Raw genomic sequence first — 24,552 nt, forward strand, 5'->3', positions numbered from 1 at the left:
CTCAGTGGTGTCACTGAGATGCAACTAAAATAAGGACCAATACAAAGTGAGAATTCAATGGGGTGCTTTTATACTTTAAACACAGTTCATTTCATTTTGATATCTTAGGCCAAGAGAGAGATATATTCTCCATCAGAACTGCATCACTATGATCACACTGGGAAATGAATTCCACCTAGAAAGCTTGATATGTAAAAAATAAGACATTATACTCTGCTGTATACGCTAAAAGCTACCTTATTTAATGTATTTATCCATCTTTATCTACTTTTTGTTATTATTTATGCTCTTCAGTATTTGAAATGTTAAAACCTCATCTCTTGGTGGTGCAGTGCAGCCGCTGGCCAGCAGGGGGATGAAGAGTCTACGCTCCCCTCCTCGGCTCATCTTTGGTTTCGCTTCAAACTTTGCCTGAAAGTTTTGTAGTGGGCGGAGACCTTCCGCTACACTTCATCCAATAAGCGGAACCTGTCAGTGATGGGCTCCGGGGTGGCAGGAGTACGGACGGTCCGGTGTTAAACTGGGTGTCAATTAGCGGAAGACTTTCACCGGTGAGCAGCCAAACCACAGCGTAAGGTGACCAAACAGGCAGAAATTATTACTGTGCGTGTGCCTTTTCTTAAAGGATCACTTGGATGTGGGTGTGTGTGTGCTGATACTAATTGACCTTATTTGATAGGCTTGCTGCAGGTTCGTGGCTTCCGTGCTCCGTAATTAATGAATGTAACGAATTCTCGCCTCTTTTTGCCCTCTCGTTAGAGTTGTTCAGAAGACTAAGATGGAGTGGCGTCAGCAGAGCAGTGTGAGCAGTGCAGACGCATTCAACGAGGCCAAACGCTGGATTGAGGTAGCTGCAGGTTCAGTTCTTCGCTCTTTCCTCTCCCTTTATTTACTTCTAAGACGTGCTTCTCTTCACTTATTGCAGACAATTAATTACAAGCAATTAAGAAGGTTTGATGTCGCTTTATTTTAACCCGCTGTGAAGACAGGAAATCTAACGTTAACCAGAAGAAGCCATGCAAAAGCACCTGTGCATAATTTGTATCGTTGAAACTCACTATAAACTCACACCCTTTTAAACTGACTGAGGCTCTATGCTCTCAAACATCAAGTGTGGCATCTTTTGCATACTTAATCTTTCGTTTCAAAGGCAAACTATGCCTTGATAAGACTCAGGGCTTTTTTATGACCCTTACCTATCTGAGAAGTCTGTTTGCTCAGAAGAAAGTATTTGACTGCAGGTCTCAGGGCTTCAGAGGTAAATTCAAATACAGGAAAGGCATATAAATCGTTAATATTTAAAAGAGGCTGGAAAATAATAATGTGCACACTTACTTGTGGTTTGTTTATTGTCAGTGTGCTGATATTATATAAGGCATGGGTTAAATTTGCTAAATGTAACACTTTGCACGCTACCCTGGCATGTGGTGTAGGCAGGCAGGCTTTGCCTTGCATGCATTGTGGAGGATGTGGTTTCAGTGTGGTGCATTTTCTAGGTTATTTCAGGCTGCTCCTGTCCAAACTAGAAACTGTGATCCTTAAATCATAACCGATGGCTACAACTTGTAGACGGTGGGCACTGGATGTCGACCAACTCTAAATGGGACCATTAATGTCACTTGTGTCCGAGCAGATCATTATGAGAATTTTGTGCAGGGGTCTCTTGGCAGGAAGCCCGTGCCAATTTTGCACGTCTATTTTCCTGCGCTGACGGATGAAAGAACGGGTGAACTGTGTGTTAGACGGGGGTAAAGCGAGGCCTGCTGCTCGCAAACAAGTAAATGGTGCCATACACCGTTCCTTGAGCCAGATCACAATGGGAACGTGTTGGCACTAATATCTCCAGCTACAGGTTGGGGGATAATAAGCTTCCATATATTCAAGCATCCAAACTGTTTTATCATTGGCACAGAACTGGCAGCAACATCATGTAAATGTTTGCTGTACTCGTGGAGAAATTATAATGAATCGGGCTATTTGATATGACGTCATAGTTTCTTGGAGAAGCAGAAGATCCCCCCTCCTGCTGTCCAGCATGTATTCTCCTGGTTTAGAATAACACCATCATCTCTTCATTAAGATGAAACATATTGACTGTAATTCGGGTTTTTTCTAATTTTAAATTTTTTAAACAAACCTCATGTTTGACCAGTGAATATTTGGCATTTTTGAAAAATTCCTGCTTTATTTCCTGATAGCAATTTGCTGCGGATTAATTGGCAGATCATTGCAGCTCTTAATTATACATTATTTTAAAGACTACATGTAATGATGCTTGTTTTTCTCCCACCCGGGGTCATTTGATCCTTTTTTGGCTCGGAGACACTCTATTTAGACAAATGAAGCAATCTGGCGAGGTTTGCGAGTTGTACACGGATAAAATTCATTTAATTCGTGGTTTCTCTGGGACTATTGTTCATTAAAATGACCACGTTACGCGTTTGATGCTGTAGAACAGACGGCATGCCACGGCACAGCCACATTGTGTGTTATTGTGTTAACCTTGCGCTGCATTGTTTGTCTGATTCCACTGAGACGCATTCGCTCTGTACCCAGCGCCCGATTCTACTAAAAATGAATTGTAATTGTGGATTCCTGGGGGGACTAATTAGTGAGAAGAATAGCCTTTTGGGGCCCCGTGTTAGTTATGGAGCCGAACCTTAATAGTCCCATTTTTATGTCCTCATTACAAAACCCCGCTTGCCTTGTTCTTGCTCCTGCCATGTCAAATCATTTCCATAGGTTATGCTATATTTGTTGTTCAGAGCAAAAACAACTTTTGAGTGGTTGTGGGAATGCTTGTTTACATACATTTTATGGCTGCTTTTCTCTGTAGATGTATTGTAATTATTTGTTTTTATGTGGCAGCTGGAGAATATTTCGGCTGCTCTTACCCGACTCACTTAATTTACTCTTATAGTTGACAGCTACAACTACAAGGGGTAGTGTGTGTATATTTTTGTCTTTTTAATTAACTTCAACCGAAACTATGGCTTCCTAATGTTTTTCGCATAGTTGTTTTTGACACCAAGGGGTGTGTATACACTCACTGGCCACTTTATTAAGTACAACTTGCTAGTACTGGTATAACTTGCTTACAGAATACTTAATTCTTCTTGGCATGGATTTAAATAAGGTGCTGGAAACATCTCCCAGAGATTTTGCTCCGATCACACTGTTTCTTGATTTGACTCTGCTGTTCCCGCACATCCCAAACGTGCTCTAATGGTCTGAGATCTGGTAACTGCCAAGTTCATTTGAGTAAAGTGAGCTTACGATCATGTTAAATAAATCAGTTTGAGATTTGAGTTTTTCACATACTGTTTTATCCTGCTGGAAGCAGCCATCAGATAATGGGCACATGATGGACACAAAGGGATGGACATGGTCAGCAACAATACTCGGGTAGGCTGTGGCGTTTGAATGATGTTCAACTGGTATTAAGGAGCCCAAAGTGTGCCAAGAAAATATCCCCCATACCTTTAAACCATTACCACCAGCCCAAACTGTTAATACAAAGCATACCTTCTGCGTACCTTGATGGCGGTAGCAGGTAGTCATTTGAGATACTGTTTCCATCCTATCGGCTTGAAGCAGTCAGGCCATCTCCAGCTGACCTGTGATATCAACAGGATATTTTCACCCAAGGATCTGCTGCTCAATGGAGATTTTCTTTTTCAGACCATTCTCTGTAAAGCATAGATGCTTGTTCATTATTCATTATTTAGGCACCCATTAGTCGTTACCACAGCAACTGCTATTCTTCCTGAGGTCCACATGAAAATCTGGTGGGATTTTCCCAGTAGATCCGCAGTTATTGAAACACTCAGAGCTCCGTCTGGCTCCGTCAACCATGTCACCTTTCTTACACATACTGATGATTGGTTTGAACTTCAGTCTTCTTGACCTTGTCTATATGCCTAAATGCAGAGAGTTGCTGCCATGTGATTGGGTGATTAGAATATTTGTGATAGCTAAAATAATGGGTGACTGTATAAAGGGCAAATATCTTCTTTAATAGTTGAACTCTGCAAGCACTTAACATACTTTAATCATTAATGTGCTGGTTTACACCAGTTTATACAGACAGTGGTGGATATATGCTGGTGGTGTCAGTACTATACAAGTATGTGGTACTATTTTAAGCATGTTGGAACCTTTTTAAAATGTAGCATGAATTATATACAGTCATATGTATTCATACAGCCATGCTTATTTCTGTTACTTACTGGTTTTGAACACTTGTTCCAAACCTGAATGTCACTGCCTAATAGGCTGTGGGTTCATTGTGGGCTGCCAAAAAAGCTCTGATTGAGATTGACGTGAACTGGAAAAGACCTCTGGAAGTGTGTCATCTAGCAGTAATCCATTAGCAGCACATGTGAAGCTGAGCTGCCATGAATCAAGCTTTTTCCAGTACATTTGGAGTGGTGTGGTGATATAGCCGGTTCTGGTCAAAACGACATACCAGTCGGTCCTGTGTGCCTTTTTTTTTTTTTTTTTCCAGTGTTTTCGGTCCATTTTATTTTTCATTCTTTCTAGTAAAGGCGCGCTGCCAAAACAACAAGAAACAAACAAAAGGAGTCTGAAAATGAAGTTGTACACGCCACACTGCAGCCTATATTTTTCATTTTGCAAAAGGGGGGAAATGGTGTTTGTAAACCCTGTTGGACCTCCAGCTGTGTTTTTAATTGCACTCTTGTTAACTTCAACTTTTCCAAAAAAAAGTCATTAAGCAAAGAAACACAAATAATTGACTTTTTTTTTTTCTCCTCCCTCTTTAGGAAGTGACTGGAAAGTCGTTTGGATGCAGTGACTTCCGTGCCGCATTAGAGAACGGAGTCCTGCTTTGCGAGTAAGTAATGATGCTCAAACTTTAAGTGTTTTGCAGTTTTACTGTGGTCAAACTTTTATCTGTAAGAATTAATTTGAAAGATAATTATCATGCAGACCTATCATTAGTGAGTGTATGCAGGCTAATTTGCCAGCTTGCCTTCAGCAGCCTTGAAACAATTTTTTAAAAACAGTAGCATCCAAAACTGCAGTCTGGAGGTTGCTGAGTATCCTTAAAAGTAAGCAAAGATAAACACCCATAAATTAAATAACAAGTGCAGATGCACAAATCTGATGTTTGCTGGTTAACCCAGAAGTTGATTTTAGGATGATGGCTTAAAAAAGAAAAAGTTGTGGTTCTTTATCTAAAGTGCCGTCTGCCAATGGAAGTCAAAATTAGGACTGTTTACCAGTTCTTATCTTTTGTGGCTGGAATATTTTGTAATCTGTTTGCTAATTGTCTTCACTCGCAGCCTAATTAATCAGTTGAAACCCGGAATAATCAAGAGGGTGAACAGGCTGTCTACTCCAATCGCTGGTCTGGTGAGTTTACACTTCAGCTGTATGACGTGTGCATAATCAGAGTATGCAAGAAAACAAAAAAGACACCTGTTAGCCAGGAAGTGTTGAAACATTGTGTGGTTTCCTGTTGCAGGCACAAGGAGACAGTGTTGTTGTAGTCTGACTAAACATGAACGTGCATTTCAACCAACTGTAAAGTTTCAGCTTGTTTTTATTGGGCGCTGATGCAAATGAAGATTTTTATTTTGGCTTCAGGCTGTTTCTCAATAGCTTCATACAAGTATAATTACCAAAACAGCCCAAAGCAAGACCAGGAAAAGATCAATTTCAGGCTCCCAATAGGGGCCAATAGATGGAGCCCAGCGGTGGATGCACTGGTGGTGATGGCGGGGTGGGAGAGGGAGATGCAGCAGAGGTTCGGCTCTTACTTTCACAACCTAAAGAGCAATTCTGGAGCTTTTGTTTGTTTTTAATCTGATAACGTCAAATTAAACAAATTTAAAATCAACATCGACACCTATCAAGAAACTCTTTGAATAACACAATAAATATCCTCTGTCCGGCCTTTGAAGCTTTGGCATTATTTATAGTGAATTTTCAGTCTTTATTATATTTTGTTACATGGGAGTTGGAATTGTTACATGCTAAAATGCACAAATGGGGACAAAAACATTGATCATCATTTTAAATAAATTATGCAGTTTGTTTATTTACCAATAGAGGCTGCTAAATTATCCACCTCTGACTGTTTTAATAAAGACATGTTGCAGTACTGTGCAAAGTCTTTACTTTTTCTCATGTTTTCATATTTAGTTTGAGAAATGGTTGTAGTGATCTGTTGAGACGCATGTAATCATACACGGAAACACGGTGTATATTAGGCAAAAACAGAGTCTGCACAATTCTAACATGCTTGAAAGATAATATTTAGTATGAGCACCTTTATTCTTCAGCATAGCCTGAGTGCTTTTAGGCAAACTTTTATCTGACTGGTCTTCAGGACTAGTTGTCCAGTCTTCTTGAAGTCTACCAAAATTCTTTGGATGTTGGCTGCCTTTTTGTTCTGTTGTGTCAAGATGTTGTCAAACTGCTTCAGTAATGCTTTCTGTTTCCAGAAAGAGAGCTAACTTTACCTGAGTCGATTACTGTATATAAAGTCTGTGAACTTAACTTTGCAGCGAGCAGGTTTTCCTCAACAAACTGAGTTTCTCTCTCTGACTCCTAACCTCCTGCTGCACATGAACCTGCTTTGTGACACCCTAATTCATTTCCTCATTTATGAAGTCACAAAGCTCAAAGTGGAGTAAGGCAATCTGCTGAAGTTTATGTTTTTGCAAACACTGAGGTCCCAGTTAGATGTTAGTGTCCTATTTTTGTGTTTAACATGAGCGCTTTTCATGCGTTAATGTGTAAGGATGGAGAATGTGATTACCTTGCATATTTATCAGCTCAGAATAAAATCTATATAATCCGCCTTTGTAGCTCCAACTCTGTGCCATCAGGCTGTCAGACAGTCACAACACAATGCAAACACTTACTATACGTTACACACTGATCAATGGTAAATCATTTCTCGGATTATAAGTGGTCACACTCACAATTATGTCAAACACTTGAAAAAGGAACAGTGTCTCAAATTTAGAGTATTGGTCTCGATGTATGTTTCTCCCCTTAAATATCTTTAAATCAGTTGGTGGGTCAACCCAGAACCAAAGGGTTTATAGGGTCTTTCCTCTCAGGACAGATCCAAAAATGATAAAGATCACAGATTCAGACTGGACCAGGCCTGAGATATTTATGTGTTTGCCTTTTCTGATACTTTATATTTAAGATTTGGAAAGCTGCAGTTTTCTGCCTCCTACATTTTGTCGCTGTGAGATTATTGCTGAATGATTAGAATTTAAAAATCAGGTGTAAAATTAGATTCCAGCTTCATTTGATGAAAGTCCAATGAATGTGCATTTCTCAGACCCTGCTGTAGACAAACATTTTCAAATTGCCTTGTGGTGCAAGAAAGGTACAAGACCTGAACTGAAAATGAGTGGAAAGAAAACATTTGAAAGAAAAGAAAGCAAGAACTTTACAAGTGACAAGAAAGTAATCTAAATAGACCTGTTTGCAGCTCTAGAGTTGTGCTTGGCTGTAATCCTGCCTGCTGTAGTGGTTGAACAGAGCAAGTATGATTTCTAAACAAATGGGTTACTTATTAGATAATATCTACTGAGTGTTTCTTGACAGATGAATAGATGATTAATGATGAATCAGAATTGATTGTAGGTTGTACTCCCAGCTGTTCTCACTTGGAGAATTGTTTGGATGAGGTGGATTTTAACTGTTTAAAGCTGAAGTCGGTCATTACTAGTTTATCAGAACAAACATCAACTGTTTCTCTAGTTTTTCATGCTTTTTTTATTCATCTGTTGTTCTGATATTTCAGGATAATGTGAATGTTTTCCTGAAAGCCTGCGAGAAACTGGGACTAAATGAATCCCAGCTGTTTCATCCAGGTGACCTGCAGGACATCTCCACTCGTGTGACACTCAGGTGAAGTTGCATGAACACATACCTCTGCAACTGGACCTTTAACTCTAACTTTATTGCAATTGCACAGTGATACTTTGTACAATAGTACAGTGAAATTGTTGTACGGTCCCACATCGGTGCTATAAAAGCAAGAAAATCAAAACAAATGGCATATACAGAATAAAATAAATACAGTATGAGCAGAACCACTGTGTATCGGCAAAATACACGAGGGCCTAATGTTTTCTGTGTAGGTTAGTTACCACTGACTCAGTTTTCAGTGTCTTTATTTAAAAAGATAAAAGTGAACGTGCTGCTTTGCATTAATAAATGTCTGCGCTTTCGCTAACAAGCTGCTCCTTTATATGAGCTGATGGCCTGTTCTCCATAAAACCTGATAAGTTGCTGATTAGTGAGGATTGCAAATGAGAAGGCTTAAGCTGTCACTGTAACTTTTTTCCTTCACAGTTATCTCATTCACCAGGACTTTTCAGTGACGCAATCAAAATGTAAATTGTAGCAGCAGATGTTTGGCTCTTTTGTTTAAGTACTTATTTCTGTCTTGAAATTTTATTTTAGGCGTGACGAAGGCAACAGACGACTCAAAAATGTAAGTTGTTATTTTCTTGATGGTGTGTCTTTTCCTTTCTGGGTAAATGAGTTGGGTATAAAGCCATAAAGGAAGCAGTGTCCATCAATATATTAGCTTTAACTACTGATACTGAAGACTTGTCCAGAAGTATGACAAATAAGGCGGCCTTGAGGAGGGGCTGCTGAGCTTGCTGAGATTGAGGCAAATCCCAGGGGTCTGGTGTTAAAGCCCTCGTAGAGTTTAAAGAGTGATGGAAATATAAGAATACATAAGTGGCAGAGGCCGTCTGGAAACTCCCATCTTAACTGCCTCAAGTCTGTGTGTGGAACAGAGTAATGCACATGGACGTGTGAAGCCTCATTTGAATCGCACAGTAGCTGTGAACTTTAACCCCGGGCAGAGGGTTTTGTTTTGTTTTTTTCCTCCAGAGTACAGTCTTTGAACTGGGTGTAGCTTTCTTTTTATTTGTATTTTCTTTAGTTAATTCTTTTAAATGAACCACTTGGGGTGAATTTGGGCCAATTGGAACAGTTTACCGAAACACTGCAGCACACCAGCATGAACTGTTGCACTCCATTTAATTAAAATAAAAATGTTATTAAAGTACAATACAAAATACACTTGATCTTTTATTTAATCCATCAGATCTTTTCTTTAAAGTTCTCATTTTGTTTTTGTGAGTACATTCAAAAAATTGTATGACTTAAGAAAAATACTTTATTTAAATATTTAAATAATATTTATTTAGATAAGATTCAGATTTGTGATAAATTAGCCCGATTCAAGGATTTCTCTTGCAGAATAGATGTTGACATCAGGGTTTATGTACATCAGGGTAGTTTTTTTTTATTAATCCAACCTTCTGTTAATTTTCATCTACTTTCCCCTTTTTATAAGGACTTTATGAAAAGCCAAGAGTAATTATGGGTTTCTTGCTTTATTAAATAAAACAGAATCATGCATGGCTAATATAGGATTAACCTGTGATCTGTTGCAAGCAGTGAAGTAATTTCCTTGGCATGAGAGAGAACTGGAGAGAAAGAAACACATTTTGTCCTTCTAATTAAGTTTGACATAAGCCCCGAATGCTTGTTTACGCTCTGCTTGTACAAATTAGGGGAAAATAAAACTAATTGCAGCTATAATGGCGCCAACAGTCTAATATGGCAAACAGAATTGCTTACTTTTGAAAAATGGATTATTATTTTGAGTCTTGGAACATCGTTTTACTTGGAAAATTGAAGTAGGTTCGTTGGTGCACCTTGATACTGACACTGATGGCTGAAATTCAGAAGTGAAAATAGTGATTTCTTCAAAGGAAAAATTGATTCTCAAACACACATGGCAAAAAAACTGAATGCAATTTAGAGGTGCATATTTCAATTCTTCATTTTCCTCCTCTTCATCATCATCATCTTTTTCTTCCTCTCACTGCACTGCTTTAAAAAAAATAAAGTGCATTCGATCATCACAGTTTTGAACAAAGTCAGTTAAATTTCAGTTAGGAAGCATAAACTGTCGTCAAACAGGTTGAGGCAACAACAAGAGAACCAATTAACCGGGAATGGTGTTACAGGTGGGGGCTGTAGACCACTACTCGCTCCGTTTATCCCTCCTGACTGAGTTTCCTGTAGTTTAGCTCTCTGCTAGTGTCCTTGACATTACTGGTAGCCCACGATGGACCTGCAGCTCATTCAGGCTGTGCTGTCACAAGAAGGTTTGCTGTTTTTTAACAGTGTGGAGGAGATCGCAGGAGACGGGTGGTTTTTCACCAGGAGAGCTAGACGGGCCTATAGAAGGGCATCAATCCAAGTTGCTTTATGTGAGGAGGAAGACATTGTGTTCTAGTTGCATAAGCACAAAATGACAGCCAGCAGGCAGCTCATGAGCACGTTTCTGACCAAACTGTCAGAATTGGACTCCATCAGAATGGCATGAGGGCCTGATGGTAGGACCTGAACTGGCAGTTCTTTCAGTGGCATCCCCTTTTACATTTGCTACAGCATCACCGAACTCTTCCACGTGATTCAGAAGAGAGGGGTCTTAACAACACTTGGAAAGTTGTCTTGTTGGTGTTGTTGTCTCTGTAGTATACCTGTTTTCACTTTCAAGTTTAACTGACTTTGTATGCAAGTGAAGATCAGCTGTTCTCTTAATTTGTTTTGAGCAGTGTAGTGTCTTTTCTTTTTTTTCTTTTTTTTTTTTTTCTTTAAGTAAGGAAGTATGTTGGTGTGTTTGGTCATATTTGTAATTCTGTCTATTCTTTCTCAGGTCCTGATAACAATTTACTGGTTGGGTCGCAAGGCTCACCTGGACACCTTGTACAGTGGTCCTCAGCTTAATTTTAAGGCTTTTGAGGGCCTGTTGGGGCTGGCCTTGTCCAAGGTAATTTTTTATTTTTCTCTTTAAGTATTTAAAGATTGTATTACTTTATTTTTATACTTCTATTAACCCTTCCTACTCCAGGCTCTAGATGAGGGTGGTGTACCTGTGAAAGACAGCAGCGATAGTTTGTGCCAAAATCCAGAAGAGGAGTGTCAGTACAAAAATTATAGGAGAGGGAACTCTGCAGACAGCATTGACTCCTTAAACTCCCGGGCCCTGCACCCAAATGTTGAAGGTACATTTGTGATACAATGACTGGGGTGTGAAGGAATCTGTGTTTGGTTTCTGCTAAATATTTTGACACTGCACTGCAATTTGTGGAAATGGAGATTATAGCTGATGACGGCATTCTTTTTTTCTTTTTTTTCCCCCCCTTTAGTTTATTGCTGTCTTTTGTTTTTGAAATGTAACTCTGCTCATTGATTTTACACTAACTGCTTTTGAAACTTTTGCAAAAGTGAAACTTTTTTTTTATCCTTGTAAGATCAGCCTGAAACTGCTAAAGTGACAAATGTGCCCCAAAAATGTGTTTTCACAAACTTATAATAACACATTTTGGGGGGATTCCATGTTAATGCTGTTAATCGACGTCATTTTGGTGTATCAACAAAGTTCTGACCTGCTGCTCTTTTATGCCAGTGATTTTTGTCTGCATGTCAGGCTCAGTGCATGTCAGTGATGGATTCTGCACTCTTGTGTGATAACTGTGTGTGTGTGTGTGTGTGTGATGGGAGAGGTTAAATACTTGGCCTGATACTCCCTAAAGGCTTGACTGTGTGAAGGCTCAGTCATCCAGGAAAGGTTTCTTTCTGATGTGCAACCTTCCTTGTATTTTGATGAGGTTTAGTTCAGCTTTTGATTTTCATACATGTTTTATTTTCCCCCATTTAAATGTATCTTTTTGGGGTAATTTTTGTGTCTCTGTGATATCTAGGTTTTGGAGGCGACGCAGAAGCTGAGCAGGTATTCAAGATGGAAAACAAGCAGATGACAGCTCATCAAAACAAAGGCTATGTCCCACCACTCAGACGAAAACAAGGATCGGAGGAGAATGGAAGTGGCTTTGCGAGTCCGTTTACCAGGTGCTCCAGATGTTTCTGTGGCCAAACAAAAATTCCTCACACACTGCTGCTACCTAACTTACCCGTAGGCAACCTTTCAAAAAATAGCTTTTATATTTCTAACTTCTTGCTTATTTTATGTGTGATATGAAGACGAGTGCATAATGTAAATGATTAAAAGAATAACATACTGCTGTCTTTATATGAAGCTGGAGTTCGGATTCCTTAAATATGGGCCCGAGTTTAGTCAGTGGAATACAGTTAGGTTGTTTTTCTTTCAGGCTCGGTTTGGATTGAATTTCACACTTGTCAGAACCGTTAAAGGCTGCTTGGTTTCCGACAGTTTGGAGTTTCTAATTTGCAGCTGAGTGCTTTTTCCTTCACACTAAACCCTAATCCAAATCAATTAACAATATGAACAATGTCTGCATCCATTCATGGGCACAGCCATCACAAGTAGTCACTTTGGTATGACACAAACAAGGTGGTTATTGTTTTCAATTTTTCAAGGTATTTAAGCTGTTCTTTGCCTGCTAGACTTGTTTAAAACGTCACTGTCAAGACTAATTGCCTATTTTATTTTATTTTTTTAAATTTATTTATTTTTTAAGTGTCTGTTACAACTTAAATTATTCTTCTAAGGACTATTTTTGAGCTTGGATATTGCCACTTTTTTTAAATTCCTTGTCAGTGAAAGTCAGCTGGGTTCTCAAGTGTCACACTTGCTAGTGATTTCACTCACTTATCTTTTTAATGAACAAAGTGTAGCAGTGGCTGAGTGCTCGTGTGAGATGAGCACCAGACTTGGTAACACGTCACCGCAAAGGGTCAGTTTGGCAAGTGAACCTCTGCGTTCTCATGATAGCAGTTCCTAAACTATCAACACGCGTCATTTGCTATAAATTCTGATCCGATGGCATTTTTTTCTATGAGTAAATTACATTTTGCAGTCTTTGACAAGAGTGTTGGTTTAAATCATTGATGTGCAGTGACTTTTACAGAAGGGCAAGCAGAGATGATGTCATACATGTTAATCTGAAAGTGCTGGTGGAGCCAGCACCTGTTCAGTTTGCCTGTTTTATTAAATCAGACATGGCAGGAGCCATGTTCCTTTTCCATTAGCATTGCATTGCTTGCTAAAGAAGTGATTAAAATGATCTTTTATCGGATGCTGGTCAAGGGTATCAATAAGATAGAATTTATCATAAGTGCTTGTTTACTTGCTAATGCTTGCTCTGATCATCTTTACATAGAAAGCTAACTTACTCCATTAAATGTCATGAATCCACACTGATACTTACTTTGAAACTGAGTGAATTTAGGACATCTTTAAGTCTCAGTGGTGCCACAGTGTTTGAGCTTAGGAACCAAAGAAGAGTTTTGTCACTGAAAAGAGCGAAATCACTAATGATGTCAGACTTGAGGTCGATGGGGACTGACCTATCTTTGGAGTCAGGCTCATGCGGCCACTCTAGGAACTGTAGTTTTAAGCATGAATTTTGACTCCACAGGTTGTTGCTTGTGCCAGTCCTTTTTTTTTTTTTTTTTTTTTTTTTTTTTTTTTTTTTTTTTGTCCTGAAACTAAATATGGATGCAAATGCTCTGCTTTACTACTATTTACTCAGCCACAATAAAAAGCATCTTCACTGCATGAACAATGAAAGTAATTTTGTGAATCCAACAATATTCTCAAGACCTAAAGAGTGATTTGCTTTTAGGCAATAATCAAATGTCTGCTTGGTAACATTTGGAGCTGCTTCCATTCAAGCTCATTCCAGCTGATTTATCTATGATCACTATCGGCTGTGGCTAAACGTAGATTTGGATATATCACTGTTTACTGCAGCACTGCAGATGCCCCTCCGTCTCCTCAATGCCACTTCACTATCTGTTCTCCTGAGTGTGCCACTGAAGAGCTTTTCCTGCAAGCTCTGTGCGAGGAAGACTCGGAGGATGATTATACTGAGGCAGACCCAGTGCTAGATGACTTGCATTTCAGACGAATGCAGCAGACGCTTCATCAGACATCTACCAATCTGCATTATGACCGCTTCTTACCCCAATATTGGACGCCTGAAGAGGAGGTTCGTGTACGCAGGATCTACCTTGGCTCCCAAAGACGTCCCTGGTATCATAAAATGCAGAGCCTGAGGTCTGTCTCTGTTTTGTTTTTTTTTATCATTCAAAGCAGTGTTAACAAAGAAATATGCTTAAAACTAATACAAAACAATGGTAAAATTGCGGTATTGTGCTACTTAAAGCTGGAAATAATTTATGGATTGCTTTGCAAAGCAGAAATAAAATAATGGCTGCCTTTACTGGCTTGAGCTTAGTTTTTACTTACATTGAACTCTAACATGAAGATGTGATGCTAAAATAACCAAAAGTGTGCCACAGCGTAGATTTATATGCCAGCTGTAGCAAACTAAATCTTAGTTTGCTATGCGCAAGGACTTAGCTAGCAGTAGTTTGCAAGAATAATAATGTAATTTAAAGCTGATCTAGGATCTTGCAGTGTATATTTTTTAATCCTGTTTCTTTTCATTGTAAGACCTCCTGTGTTTATAAGGTCTGCTGCTAATTAAATTAATTGTGTTGCACACATTTCATATATTTGGTGTTCTTTTCTTTGACTGTAGCCGTAAAGCCTTGGCTTTTGCAGAAGAGTTTGACATTGACTTCGTATCTGGAGAGCCCCAGAAGCCTGAACACAAGCCTGAACTTCTGCAGCTGTCCTGAAGATCCGTACATAACAAGCACATGATCATAACAATCCTAACCACAAACTGCTCTCGTTGTGGATAGAAGCCTTTCCACACACTTACAAATTTCCACTGTTTCAGCTAATGAGAAGATGTTAAAACATGCACAGTTTTCTCATTTATTGTATGAAATTATCAAGATAATTGGTTTATCTGCCCTGCCACATTGCTGAGTGATGCATTTGTTAGTTTGTTCGCATTCTTTATAACATGAGCTGTGCCTTCAATTTTTTTTTTCAGTTTACTGCCTGTGTGAATGTCATTGCTTTTGAAAAATAAAGTATGATGCCACAGGTCAAGAAACTGCGTGGAGTATTTTATATGCCGTACAAAAACATTTTGTGTGTGTGTGAGAGAGAGAGAGAGGGAGAGAGATGAGTTTGAGTGGCTGTGGTCTTGAAGCCATGTGTATCACAAAAACTTGGTCTCATTCATACAGCACCTCTTTTGTTGTGTTTTGTGGTCTAACCTCTTATCCTGACCACTTTTTTTTTTTTTTTTTTTTTGTAAATTTATATTATGCAGCATGTTGCTGGATGCTTTATCAAACCAGGTCCACTACATATAGGCACACAATGTTCATCAGTCTTCATGTCTGTTTCTCTGGTTCTTTAGAGCCAGTCAAACCCAGGTCAAGCCTGAGAGACCAGTTCAGGTCAATCCTGGCTGGATTTGGTAAGTTCCAAAGTTTTAAACATAAAATCGTAGCAAAAATGTCTGAGGCCGCTTTGACGTCACTGCTTTATTGCTGCTTCATCCAGGTATGCTTTTGTTTGCATTCAGTTTGTTTAAAGAACCAAAATAATGCCACCAGAATAGTTTCCCTTCTCATGAAGGTGGAGCGTGTGGTGCACATCACCTCTATTAATTTTCTGGGCACAGGCTTGACAGTGGAATTTATGACAGGACTGTTTGTAATCAGTCTTGGTTCCTCCTATCAGATTATGTCATTGTTTTGATAGACCACCTGCTAAATGCTGCTGTAAGTTATTTGGATGTCATATATGACATCCTCTGTTGCCCAGAGCAGTGCTATTACCTGTTACGAGTCATGACTGTTGTTATCCAGACAGCAACATCTGTCACATTTTTTCAATACTTTTGCATTACTTGACTGGCATGCTACATTTGTGCTCGCACTTCGCTGAGTATTCTGTCATTTCATTGCAGAATGTGCTGCTACAGCTGGCAGAACTGCACCCTGTTGTGTATACATGTGTAAGCATGTGCAGTCTATGCGTGCGTGTGTGTGTGTGTGTGTGTGTGTGTGTGTGTGTGCAAGGTGGCTGTTATCATGCATACCCTGCTACGTGGTGCTCAGAAGTGTCTCTTTCATGCAATATGAAGCTGCAGTGTAATCATATGTCATCCATCATTGTTTAAGTGCCTTGCCTCCCGTGTGTCTGAACCAGGAGCAAATCTCTCAGTGACATCCCGATGGTGTACCCTGTGCGAAAGGCTCCTGATGCAAACACTACTCATGATGAAAGTCAGGACACCGGATTGACAAGACTGTGGAATCAAGACAACAGAAGGAAGTGTAGCGTTGCTGCCAAGGATGCCGAAGCTCAGTGGCAGGATGTAAGTTGATGCATAAATGCTGACACAGCAATATTTTTCATGGTCCGTTTGGTGTTTTAAAGCTTTTGAGCATTGTTGTCATCAGATGATAATTGTAGATCTTCACATTTTGTTTTTTCTGCACATTTAAATGACTCCTCTTTCATATTCTTACAAGTTGAAATTTAGAGCTTATTTTTGACATTTCATATTACAAATTCAAGATTCGCTAAATTAGACATTTGTTGTAAGAGAATGGCAAATGGAGTAAGAATATTGACAGCAGCTCCTGGGTTGGGAAGATCCTCGGGTACTAAGGAGAAACCTGAGAGCTAAGAAGGGTGGGACATGACATTAATAAAATAAATAAATAAATAAAAAACAGCCTGTAGAGCAGTAATAGAATAAAAATCAACTTTATTTTCATTGCACACGTCACAAGTGCAAGGCAACAAAATGCAGTTTGCATCCATCCAGAAAGTGGTTTAGCAATAATATGGTGGTCTTGCTCCTGAAATTTGGATAAATCATCTCTTAAAAAGTGGAAAAATAGTTGAATGTTTAGAGATCAAAAAACTCAGTGTGTTAAGAGCATATCTGAATATACTCATGCTAGTTACTGTATTTGTAAACTACTATTAACCAAGTCAAGAATGCAGATGTGGTCTAAATTGAAGTGGCTTTTTTGGGGGGGTGATTTTTGATAAGCACACAGGCAGTGGTGTAGTTGGTTGATGTTGTATATTTCTTTCAGGACTTGAAAAAGTGGAAGACCCGTCGTAGGAGCACAAAGTCTGAACTTCGAACTAAATCACAAGACAGAGAGCATGTAATGGATAAGATGATCAACGGGTCTGTGAAAACTATAGAGAAGAATGAAGCAAAACTAAAGTATGTTTGTGCTACAATTGTTTTTAAAAAGATTAAATTCTTAAATATTTTTAAACCATGCCTAATGTATGAAAACAGCTATTTGCAGTGGCATGAAAGAATTTTTTTTTACTCTTTATTCATTTATTTTTGGCTTATTTGTTTCAGATCATCGATCAGATAATAATAATATTAGACAAAGATGATCTGAATAAATACAAAAGGTTTTTTAATTATTTAATTTATTAAGGGGGCAAAGCTATCATAACAAAGCTGGCCCTGTGTGGAAAAAGTAAATCATGAATTGTGATTAATCACATTTATTTCAGAAAGCAGATTTCAGTTTCACTGAACTGGGCTGTTGCTGCTTCAGGACATGGATGACTTGCTGTAATTGATAGAACCATGAATTCTGCTCTCTACCAGAAGATCCTGAAGCAGAATGTCCGGCCATCAGAACTCAAGACCACTTGGGTTATGCAGCAGGAAAGTGATCCAGACACACTTGCTGGTGTGTTTGGATCAGTGATCCAGACACACTTGCTGGTGTGTTTGGATCAGTGATCCAGACACACTTGCTGGTGTGTTTGGATCAGTGATCCAGACACACCAGCAAGTCCACCTCTGGATGGCTCAAAAAACCAAAACAAACCATGAAGCTTTAGGGGTGGCCTAGTCAAAGTTTATTCTTAAATAATATTAAACAGGACAAAAATCCTCCAATGTGACTGAATGAAACTTATTTTTGCAAAGATGAGTGGGCAGCGATGTGAAGGACCCTTTGCCAGTTATCACAAACACTTTATTGCAGTTCTTGCTGTCAAGGGTGGAACAACCAGTTAATAGATTTAGGGGGCAACTACTTTTTCCACACAGAGCCAAGTAGGCTTGGATAACTTTTCATTTAACCTTGATTCATTTTATTCATACTCTGCTTATATTTGTCTAATATTAATATTTGTTTGATATGAGACATTTCACATATGCAAGAAATGTAAGAAATCAAGAGGTCAAATACTGTTTCACAGCACTGTACCTTTTTATAACTGTATATATACTCGTGAGTTGTGATGCCTGTCCTTCCTCCATGTTTTCTGCTGCCTGTAATCCTTCGGTTACTCTTCCCCTACATATTAATACCCCAGATACCAGCAGTCACCTTGGACCAGGAACACAGCGCCTCGTCCTTACTCAGCAACTTCTCCATCAAAATCAAGCTCAGATCTCCGGCCACATACTCGAGCTCTGCTGGCCCGCAGCTATGCCACCGAGGCACCTTTCAGCCCCACGGTTCCTCTTAGCTCCCAGAGCTCAACCCATGCTCAAGTAGGTTTACACTACTGTTGAGTTTTACCTCCCTGATGTTAATGAGCACCACACACTGTTTTAATAATGGGATTAAAAAATGCTTGTGATTTTAAAACATTTCTTGAGTACAGTTGAGTTATGAAAAGTGTTATAACCTATAAGGTGTTTTTATTATATTGCCAGATGGCATAACTGTACTCATTGTTTTCCCTTTCTTCTCAGGGTGGAGCAGTGGTTGTCCCTGATGGAAAAGTCTTGGGAGAGGAGATCCACTTTGCCTCCATGGCTTTAGATGAAGCAAGAGTTAGCATGCCTTCTCTAGGCTTTCCTGTGATCTCTCAAACCCAAGTGAAATCCCAGAGCAGCACAGCTCCTTTCCAGTCCACCTGTGAACTTTCCCAGCCAGAAAATGGTCTTACAAACCAAATCTCCACTCATTTTACAACTTTACAGCTGAATGAAACCGCAAATTCTAAAAGCAACAAAAGTCCCACTTTATCCATGTCTAGTGAACGGAACGCATTTTTTTTTGTTGATCCGGAGCTTAAAACTGCTGGTGAGGATTTATCGCATCAGAACGACAACTCTCAGGAAGACGGACAGAAGACCTCTTGGGAACCAGCAGCAGAGCAAAGCACGGCCCCGCACACTCCAGGCGTCTACAAGTTCTTGCCCAGAACTGTTTCCTGGTCTGGCTCAGCCAGCCTTCCCCGTGGTTACCGTCGGTCTGAGGGCTCATCCCGTCTCTCTTCTGCTATCACAGCCAGACCCTTTGGGACCAAGCAGTCCAGAGTGTCATCACTGCCCAGAATGTACAATGTGAGTTCACTGGTTGCTGCGGCCCTGTTGCTCTTTAAAAAGATTAGTTTTATCAAACAGTATCCATTTAACTGCATAAATCCAGCCTAACACCCATCTTCCTCCTCAGCTGACTCAGTTTAAATATTAACAATGTCACTTTCAAACCTGCAATTCATTCAGGTTTTTGATCAAGTTTAAAAACCATGTTCGGCAGTTATAAGAGCTGAAAATGCTTATGCTGATGAACATGGATGCCAGGAAACCTTGGGTCTAAATCCAAACTTTAAAAAAAAAAATTGTGTTATTTAATTCTTTGCTTAACAGAAAAACCTGTCGTTCTGACATTATTTTACAGTCAGCCTGTTATTTTTCTGGCTAAATTACATTTTAGTGTCCAAGATGGTGTACAGGGATTTCTTAAGACAGCCTAATGAGCTTAAGTAAGTTGGTGTAATGAGAGCATTGTGTGTGTCTGTCTGTGCACACTGTGTGAGCTAACTTGTTACCTTTTGTTTTGATTGCCTTCCTCATTAATAAAAGAAGTGCTGCTGCACTGCAGAGTTCATTCCAAGATTACACATTTCTCACGAATCTGCTGGTTTTACACATTTTTAAGGCCCTACTTTAACATTTCAGCGCTGCAGATTCTGAGCACATCTTGTTTTTCTTCATCTCCAGGTAGATGACAATCAGGGTGTGTTGTTGAACAGTGAGAAAGAGGATTCTCCATCTTCACCATCTCTGAAAAGACAGACTGCGACCGCCCAGCTGAGCGGTCAGTATCAGAACAACCAGGGGAAGCAGACTGGTGCAGGACAGGAAGAGCAAGTGACTAGCTCTAATCTTTCCAGCCAGACCTCCTTTCAGAGCAGTGGCTATTACTATCGACCCTCCATTCAAAGCCAGATACTGCCTCAACCTTATTCAAATCTGCAGTCTCGTCAAAATAGAGGCTTGACCTTCTCAGCTGATGGAAGCACAGATCTTCCAAAGGTATGCTGGAATATTTTTGAACTTGTAAGATTTTCAACAGTTTAAGAAGCTGTGTCAAATCAAATCAATGGCATTTATGTGATTACCCACTGCTCTGTAGAAAAAATGAATGAAACAAACTCCTATAAACATTTGCTGCCCTATGGTCAAGTCTCACTTGGAAATGAGATTTAAATCTCAAACTTTTTACCTGGATAAATAAAGGATAAGGAGGAGGAGGATGATAATATAAAATCAGATTTAAACTGGGTGGATCTGGACCAGTTCTAGAGCCGCTGCCCTTTTCAAATCACTCCCTCAAAGTCACTTTCTGACCCCCTGCAGTTATTCTGTAGTTACACTGTGGACCCCAGACTTGTGCAGAGAGCAGACATCAGCTTCTGTATTGAATGTACTTGACTTTCATGAACCTGGGCTACAGTGAAAGCTAACAGCAGTTTTCAGTGGAAAAATCCAGTTTCCACTCTCAAAGGGCATTAGTTCAGGGGCCTGACCAGCTGCATGTGTGCGGCTCTTTTGTTTCTTTGGTTTTCTTTTTGTTTTGTTTTTTCACTGTCCCAGAGCTAGAGCATTGACAGTCTGTTCCTGGGGGTTTCCTCAATCTTTGTCCAAGTTGGAAGGTCCCCATTTTACACTAGACAAGATCGACCCAGAGTTGGTATAAAACATAAATGGAGCTTCTGGGTTGGAAAAATGAAGCCAATGCAGAAACATCTTAAACCTGGTGAAAGCCACCAGGTGGCAAAAGCTGTGGTTGCAGAAAGACTTTTGGTCCTATAGATGTCTGGGAAAGCAGCGTTCTGTCTTTACCTCTGTAAACAGTTTCCTGCTGAGTTTTTGACCCAAAATTAGTTTGACTTATTTTGGGTCGTCTTGGGAGGAAAAAAAATGTTTCAAAAATTGAGAATTATCTGTGGTGTGATCATTGGCAATGACTTGTTTGACAAGTTGCACACATGTTCACTTTCCTCATTGCATCTATCCAAAATGGCAACGGTGAGAGTGCTCATCCCAATGCTTTAAAATGGGGCTTGACAGGATGTAGAGAACAGCCATGATGGCTACACCCGTCTTTTATATCATGAAATTAGACACTTGGAGAGGGATCTTAAGATGTAATGAATGATTGTTCTCATTAAATAAGCTCAGTGACGACCAGAAAGTTAACATTTTGGAATATTGGGAAAAGTTTATTTTCAGACATTTTGACTTGTAGACTGGTGTCATTTATATCAGCGGTCCCCAACCTTTTTTGCGCCACGGACCGGTTTATGCCCGACAATATTTTCACGGACCGGCCTTTAAGGTGTCGCGGATAAATACAACAAAATAAAACTAGCACCGGTACCGAAAAAAGAAGATTTATTCATAACACACGTGAAAAGACCCAGGAAAACCGAGTTAACGATAAAAACGATAACAAAATAACGCTGAAAACCGATAAAAACCCTGAAAACCATACATTTCACACCTGAGCCTCAACTCTCGCGGCCGGGTACCAAATGACTCACGGACCGGTACCGGTCTGAGGCCCGGGGGTTGGGGACCGCTGATTTATATCATTAGATAAGGTTAAATGGGTGTTTGATGAAATGGTGTTGTCATGACAACTTCTAAGGTCACCCCCCCTTACTTTTTTTTTTTTAAAATTACCATTCACTACAGTGTTTCAAAGTTAAAGCTGCATTAATATGGCATTTCTGACAGTAACTGGTCATTCAGTGTATCCCTTACTATATTTGTGTAGCAGGCCTCTCAAGTCTCTAATTTCTACCAGGAAGCATTCGACATTGGATCACACGGTGTCACCTTTACGTGTGTGTGTGTGTGTGTGTGTGTGTGCGTGTGTGTGTGTGTGTGTATTTCCAGGTGGATCACAGTGACATGAGAGTGAGCCTTACTCTTAAACCCAACAGTCTAGCTGACTTTGGTTTCCATACTCACTGGGACTCGACGGGGGCGAGAGTTAAGCTTGTTCAGCCCGGTAAGACTCTTGTTAAATGTAACTCTGGAGTGCTGAAGTTTTGTCACAAGAACAGAACGTTACATTTAGCATCTTTGTGTGAGACAGGAACAAGTCGGTGACAGATGTTTTCTTTTTTGCTTTTTATAGAGGAAATTTGCTCTCACAGGTTAGCGCTTAGGAGAACAAAACGGTAACAGATGACACTGACAGTTCAGGTCACAGACTAAAAAGGCATCAAATTTGTTAGTGGGTCGATTTTTGTTGTGAGGGAAATTGTATGCAGCAGAAGGGGAAGAGTGCAGAATTTCAAAGCTATTTTTTATTCTGGTGGAGGGGGAGAGATGTCAAAACTGCTACATTTTGATTATGTTTTCTGAACATGGTAATTATGTATACAGTTACTTGTAGGGAAGAGAAACCTTAACCTAGGAGTTTTACAATATTTGAGGGCTTCTGAGCATCAAACTACCAAATCTAGCCAGTGATTTAAAACGCAACCATGAATAATGAATTGGACATGAGAGAGGTGTCACTTACTCGCTGCTTAGTGGCCCACTTTCAGCTTGGAACAGCTCCTACTGTGTTTCTCACTTCATGCTAAGCAAATAATTTCTGAATTGGCACTTTCTTTTTTTCATGTTATGCCGTACTCGTTTTCATCTTTCTTCATTTCTTCCCTCAGGCAGTCCAGCCGAGCTCTGCCAGCTGCGTGTCGACGACGAGATCATGGCCGTCGATGGAGCTGCGGTGGCACACATGAACTACGACCAGTGGAAGGATAAAATGGCATCTGCCCTGCAAACCGGCAGTTTGACCATGGACATTCGGCGCTATGGCAACAAGGGTAGGATAATGAGTAAAAGCGGCTCTGTTTTACCACTTCCTGAAATTATTAGCGTGGTCTTAGAGTTGATGGCTAGTTGTTTTTAATTAGATTGGAGCACCGGCGAGGGGACTCATCACAGCCAGCCAGGCCAGAGCAGGGTGACCCTCAATCTGACTGCTGCTTCTTCGCCTGTCCTGATAGGGTGCCCTGATCACCATGCCAACAGTGCTGCCTTTCCAGAAACACAAGTCACACAAGGGTTCAAAAGCAATGGGCACACAGACAACGTGAGCACTATTTTAGCCAGCTATCACAGCAATTTAAAAAAAAATTATCAAAGCTCTTCTTATAGTTTTTGGTGTCTTTTTTTTTTTTTTTTTCCACCTGCATAGGTGATGCAGGGTAAAGTCATGGGTGGAGAACTTTGTGAGACACATAGGACAGCCAGAAATAAAGGTAACACCAAGCATAAAGTGTGTAATCGCAGTGATATTTAAAAAAAAACACTTCCTCTAAAAATAACTCGGGTGTAATGTGTGTAATTTCTCACTTTGTCCACCCTTCCTCTTCATGTAGATTATAGTACTATTATTAAAAAAAATCAGAAAAGGAGGGCAGAATTTTTCAGGCAGCAAGGTAAAATGGCAGTTTGAACTTCATGTGAAGCGGCTTCGGTGGCTGGTGCTTGGCTTGGTTTGAGTTGTCATTAGAATTAAATACGCATTTTTAGCAGGCTTGTTTTTTTTTTTGGTTTTTTTTAAGAATATTTAGGAGATGCTAATTATAAGGAATCAAAAGATGCATGGTGATTAGCTGATTGCCTTTTACTATATAACCACTGTGATAACATCAGTCTATTATACTTTATAGCAGTGCTTTAATCAGAGCAGCGTAACCACAAATTACACCACATTAAATCAGCTATTAAAGGATTTCTATAAATTGCTGTTTGTTGTACAGTTTGTTCATGAAAAATCACGGGAAAAACTGAGGGCAGTGGCGCGCAAACTGTACTGCTTTTCACAGTGCTTGGCCAATTTTTACCAAACAACCACAGAGATACGGCACTGATCATGTCCAAAATATAGAGACCACAATAAAATATAAGCCTGTATTAAGATGATCTCCTCTCATTTCTCAGTTTTTGCATTGATTTCCTCTTATCCTCTTAGTTCCTATTAGGTGCAGGAAGGGGTCAGGAATTTGAGGCATTTAACAAAATGACATTGATGCAGCTTTGCAGCCATGATCTTGAAGTCATTGCAGATGAATAGTTATGTAAAATGCTTTCCAGGACCGCATAAAGTCCTGTGGAAAGCCCCGTGATTCAGTAGCCTATAGAATCACCTTAAGCAGCAAAAACTTGAATTAATCGTTTTGGGGATGATATTGGTCTCTCAAATCATTGTGGATGAACATTGCTTCAGTTCACTTAAGTGTGAAGGCATTCGTTTATGCAGCGGTCCCTCAAGGTCTGACCACAGCATTTCAATCAAGTTAAGATCTGGACTTTGACCGAGCCTTTGCAGCACTTCTTTGGCCGTGGTCTC

The 24,552-nt window shown here is 39.8% G+C and overlaps 1 protein-coding gene across 4 annotated transcripts in view; it reads left to right on the plus strand.

Moving 5' to 3' along the window:
- Window positions 1-481: 481 nt before the first annotated feature.
- LOC134627848 (LIM domain only protein 7-like) overlaps window positions 482-24,552 on the plus strand; it is a 30,581-nt gene continuing 6,510 nt past the window's right edge. The window contains exons 1-20 of one of the 4 annotated variants that reach the window (XM_063474283.1): window positions 542-571; window positions 760-847; window positions 4,785-4,855; window positions 5,307-5,376; window positions 7,793-7,899; window positions 8,458-8,488; window positions 10,742-10,855; window positions 10,937-11,090; window positions 11,790-11,937; window positions 15,294-15,353; window positions 16,091-16,259; window positions 16,993-17,129; window positions 18,254-18,434; window positions 18,639-19,235; window positions 19,896-20,210; window positions 22,080-22,194; window positions 22,859-23,020; window positions 23,111-23,289; window positions 23,395-23,458; window positions 23,579-23,638. In XM_063474283.1, coding sequence (XP_063330353.1) covers window positions 779-847; window positions 4,785-4,855; window positions 5,307-5,376; window positions 7,793-7,899; window positions 8,458-8,488; window positions 10,742-10,855; window positions 10,937-11,090; window positions 11,790-11,937; window positions 15,294-15,353; window positions 16,091-16,259; window positions 16,993-17,129; window positions 18,254-18,434; window positions 18,639-19,235; window positions 19,896-20,210; window positions 22,080-22,194; window positions 22,859-23,020; window positions 23,111-23,289; window positions 23,395-23,458; window positions 23,579-23,638 — 2,803 coding nt within the window. In that variant the 5' untranslated portion in view covers window positions 542-571; window positions 760-778. Of the gene's footprint in view, window positions 577-759; window positions 848-4,784; window positions 4,856-5,306; window positions 5,377-7,792; window positions 7,900-8,457; window positions 8,489-10,741; window positions 10,856-10,936; window positions 11,091-11,789; window positions 11,938-15,293; window positions 15,354-16,090; window positions 16,260-16,992; window positions 17,130-18,253; window positions 18,435-18,638; window positions 19,236-19,895; window positions 20,211-22,079; window positions 22,195-22,858; window positions 23,021-23,110; window positions 23,290-23,394; window positions 23,459-23,578; window positions 23,639-24,552 lie in introns of all 4 variants that reach the window. The other 3 variants (XM_063474291.1, XM_063474299.1, XM_063474307.1) reach the window with 3 other exon arrangements.

Source organism: Pelmatolapia mariae, linkage group LG1 (genome assembly GCF_036321145.2).
Source record: "Pelmatolapia mariae isolate MD_Pm_ZW linkage group LG1, Pm_UMD_F_2, whole genome shotgun sequence".
NCBI classification, from domain to species: domain Eukaryota; kingdom Metazoa; phylum Chordata; class Actinopteri; order Cichliformes; family Cichlidae; genus Pelmatolapia; species Pelmatolapia mariae.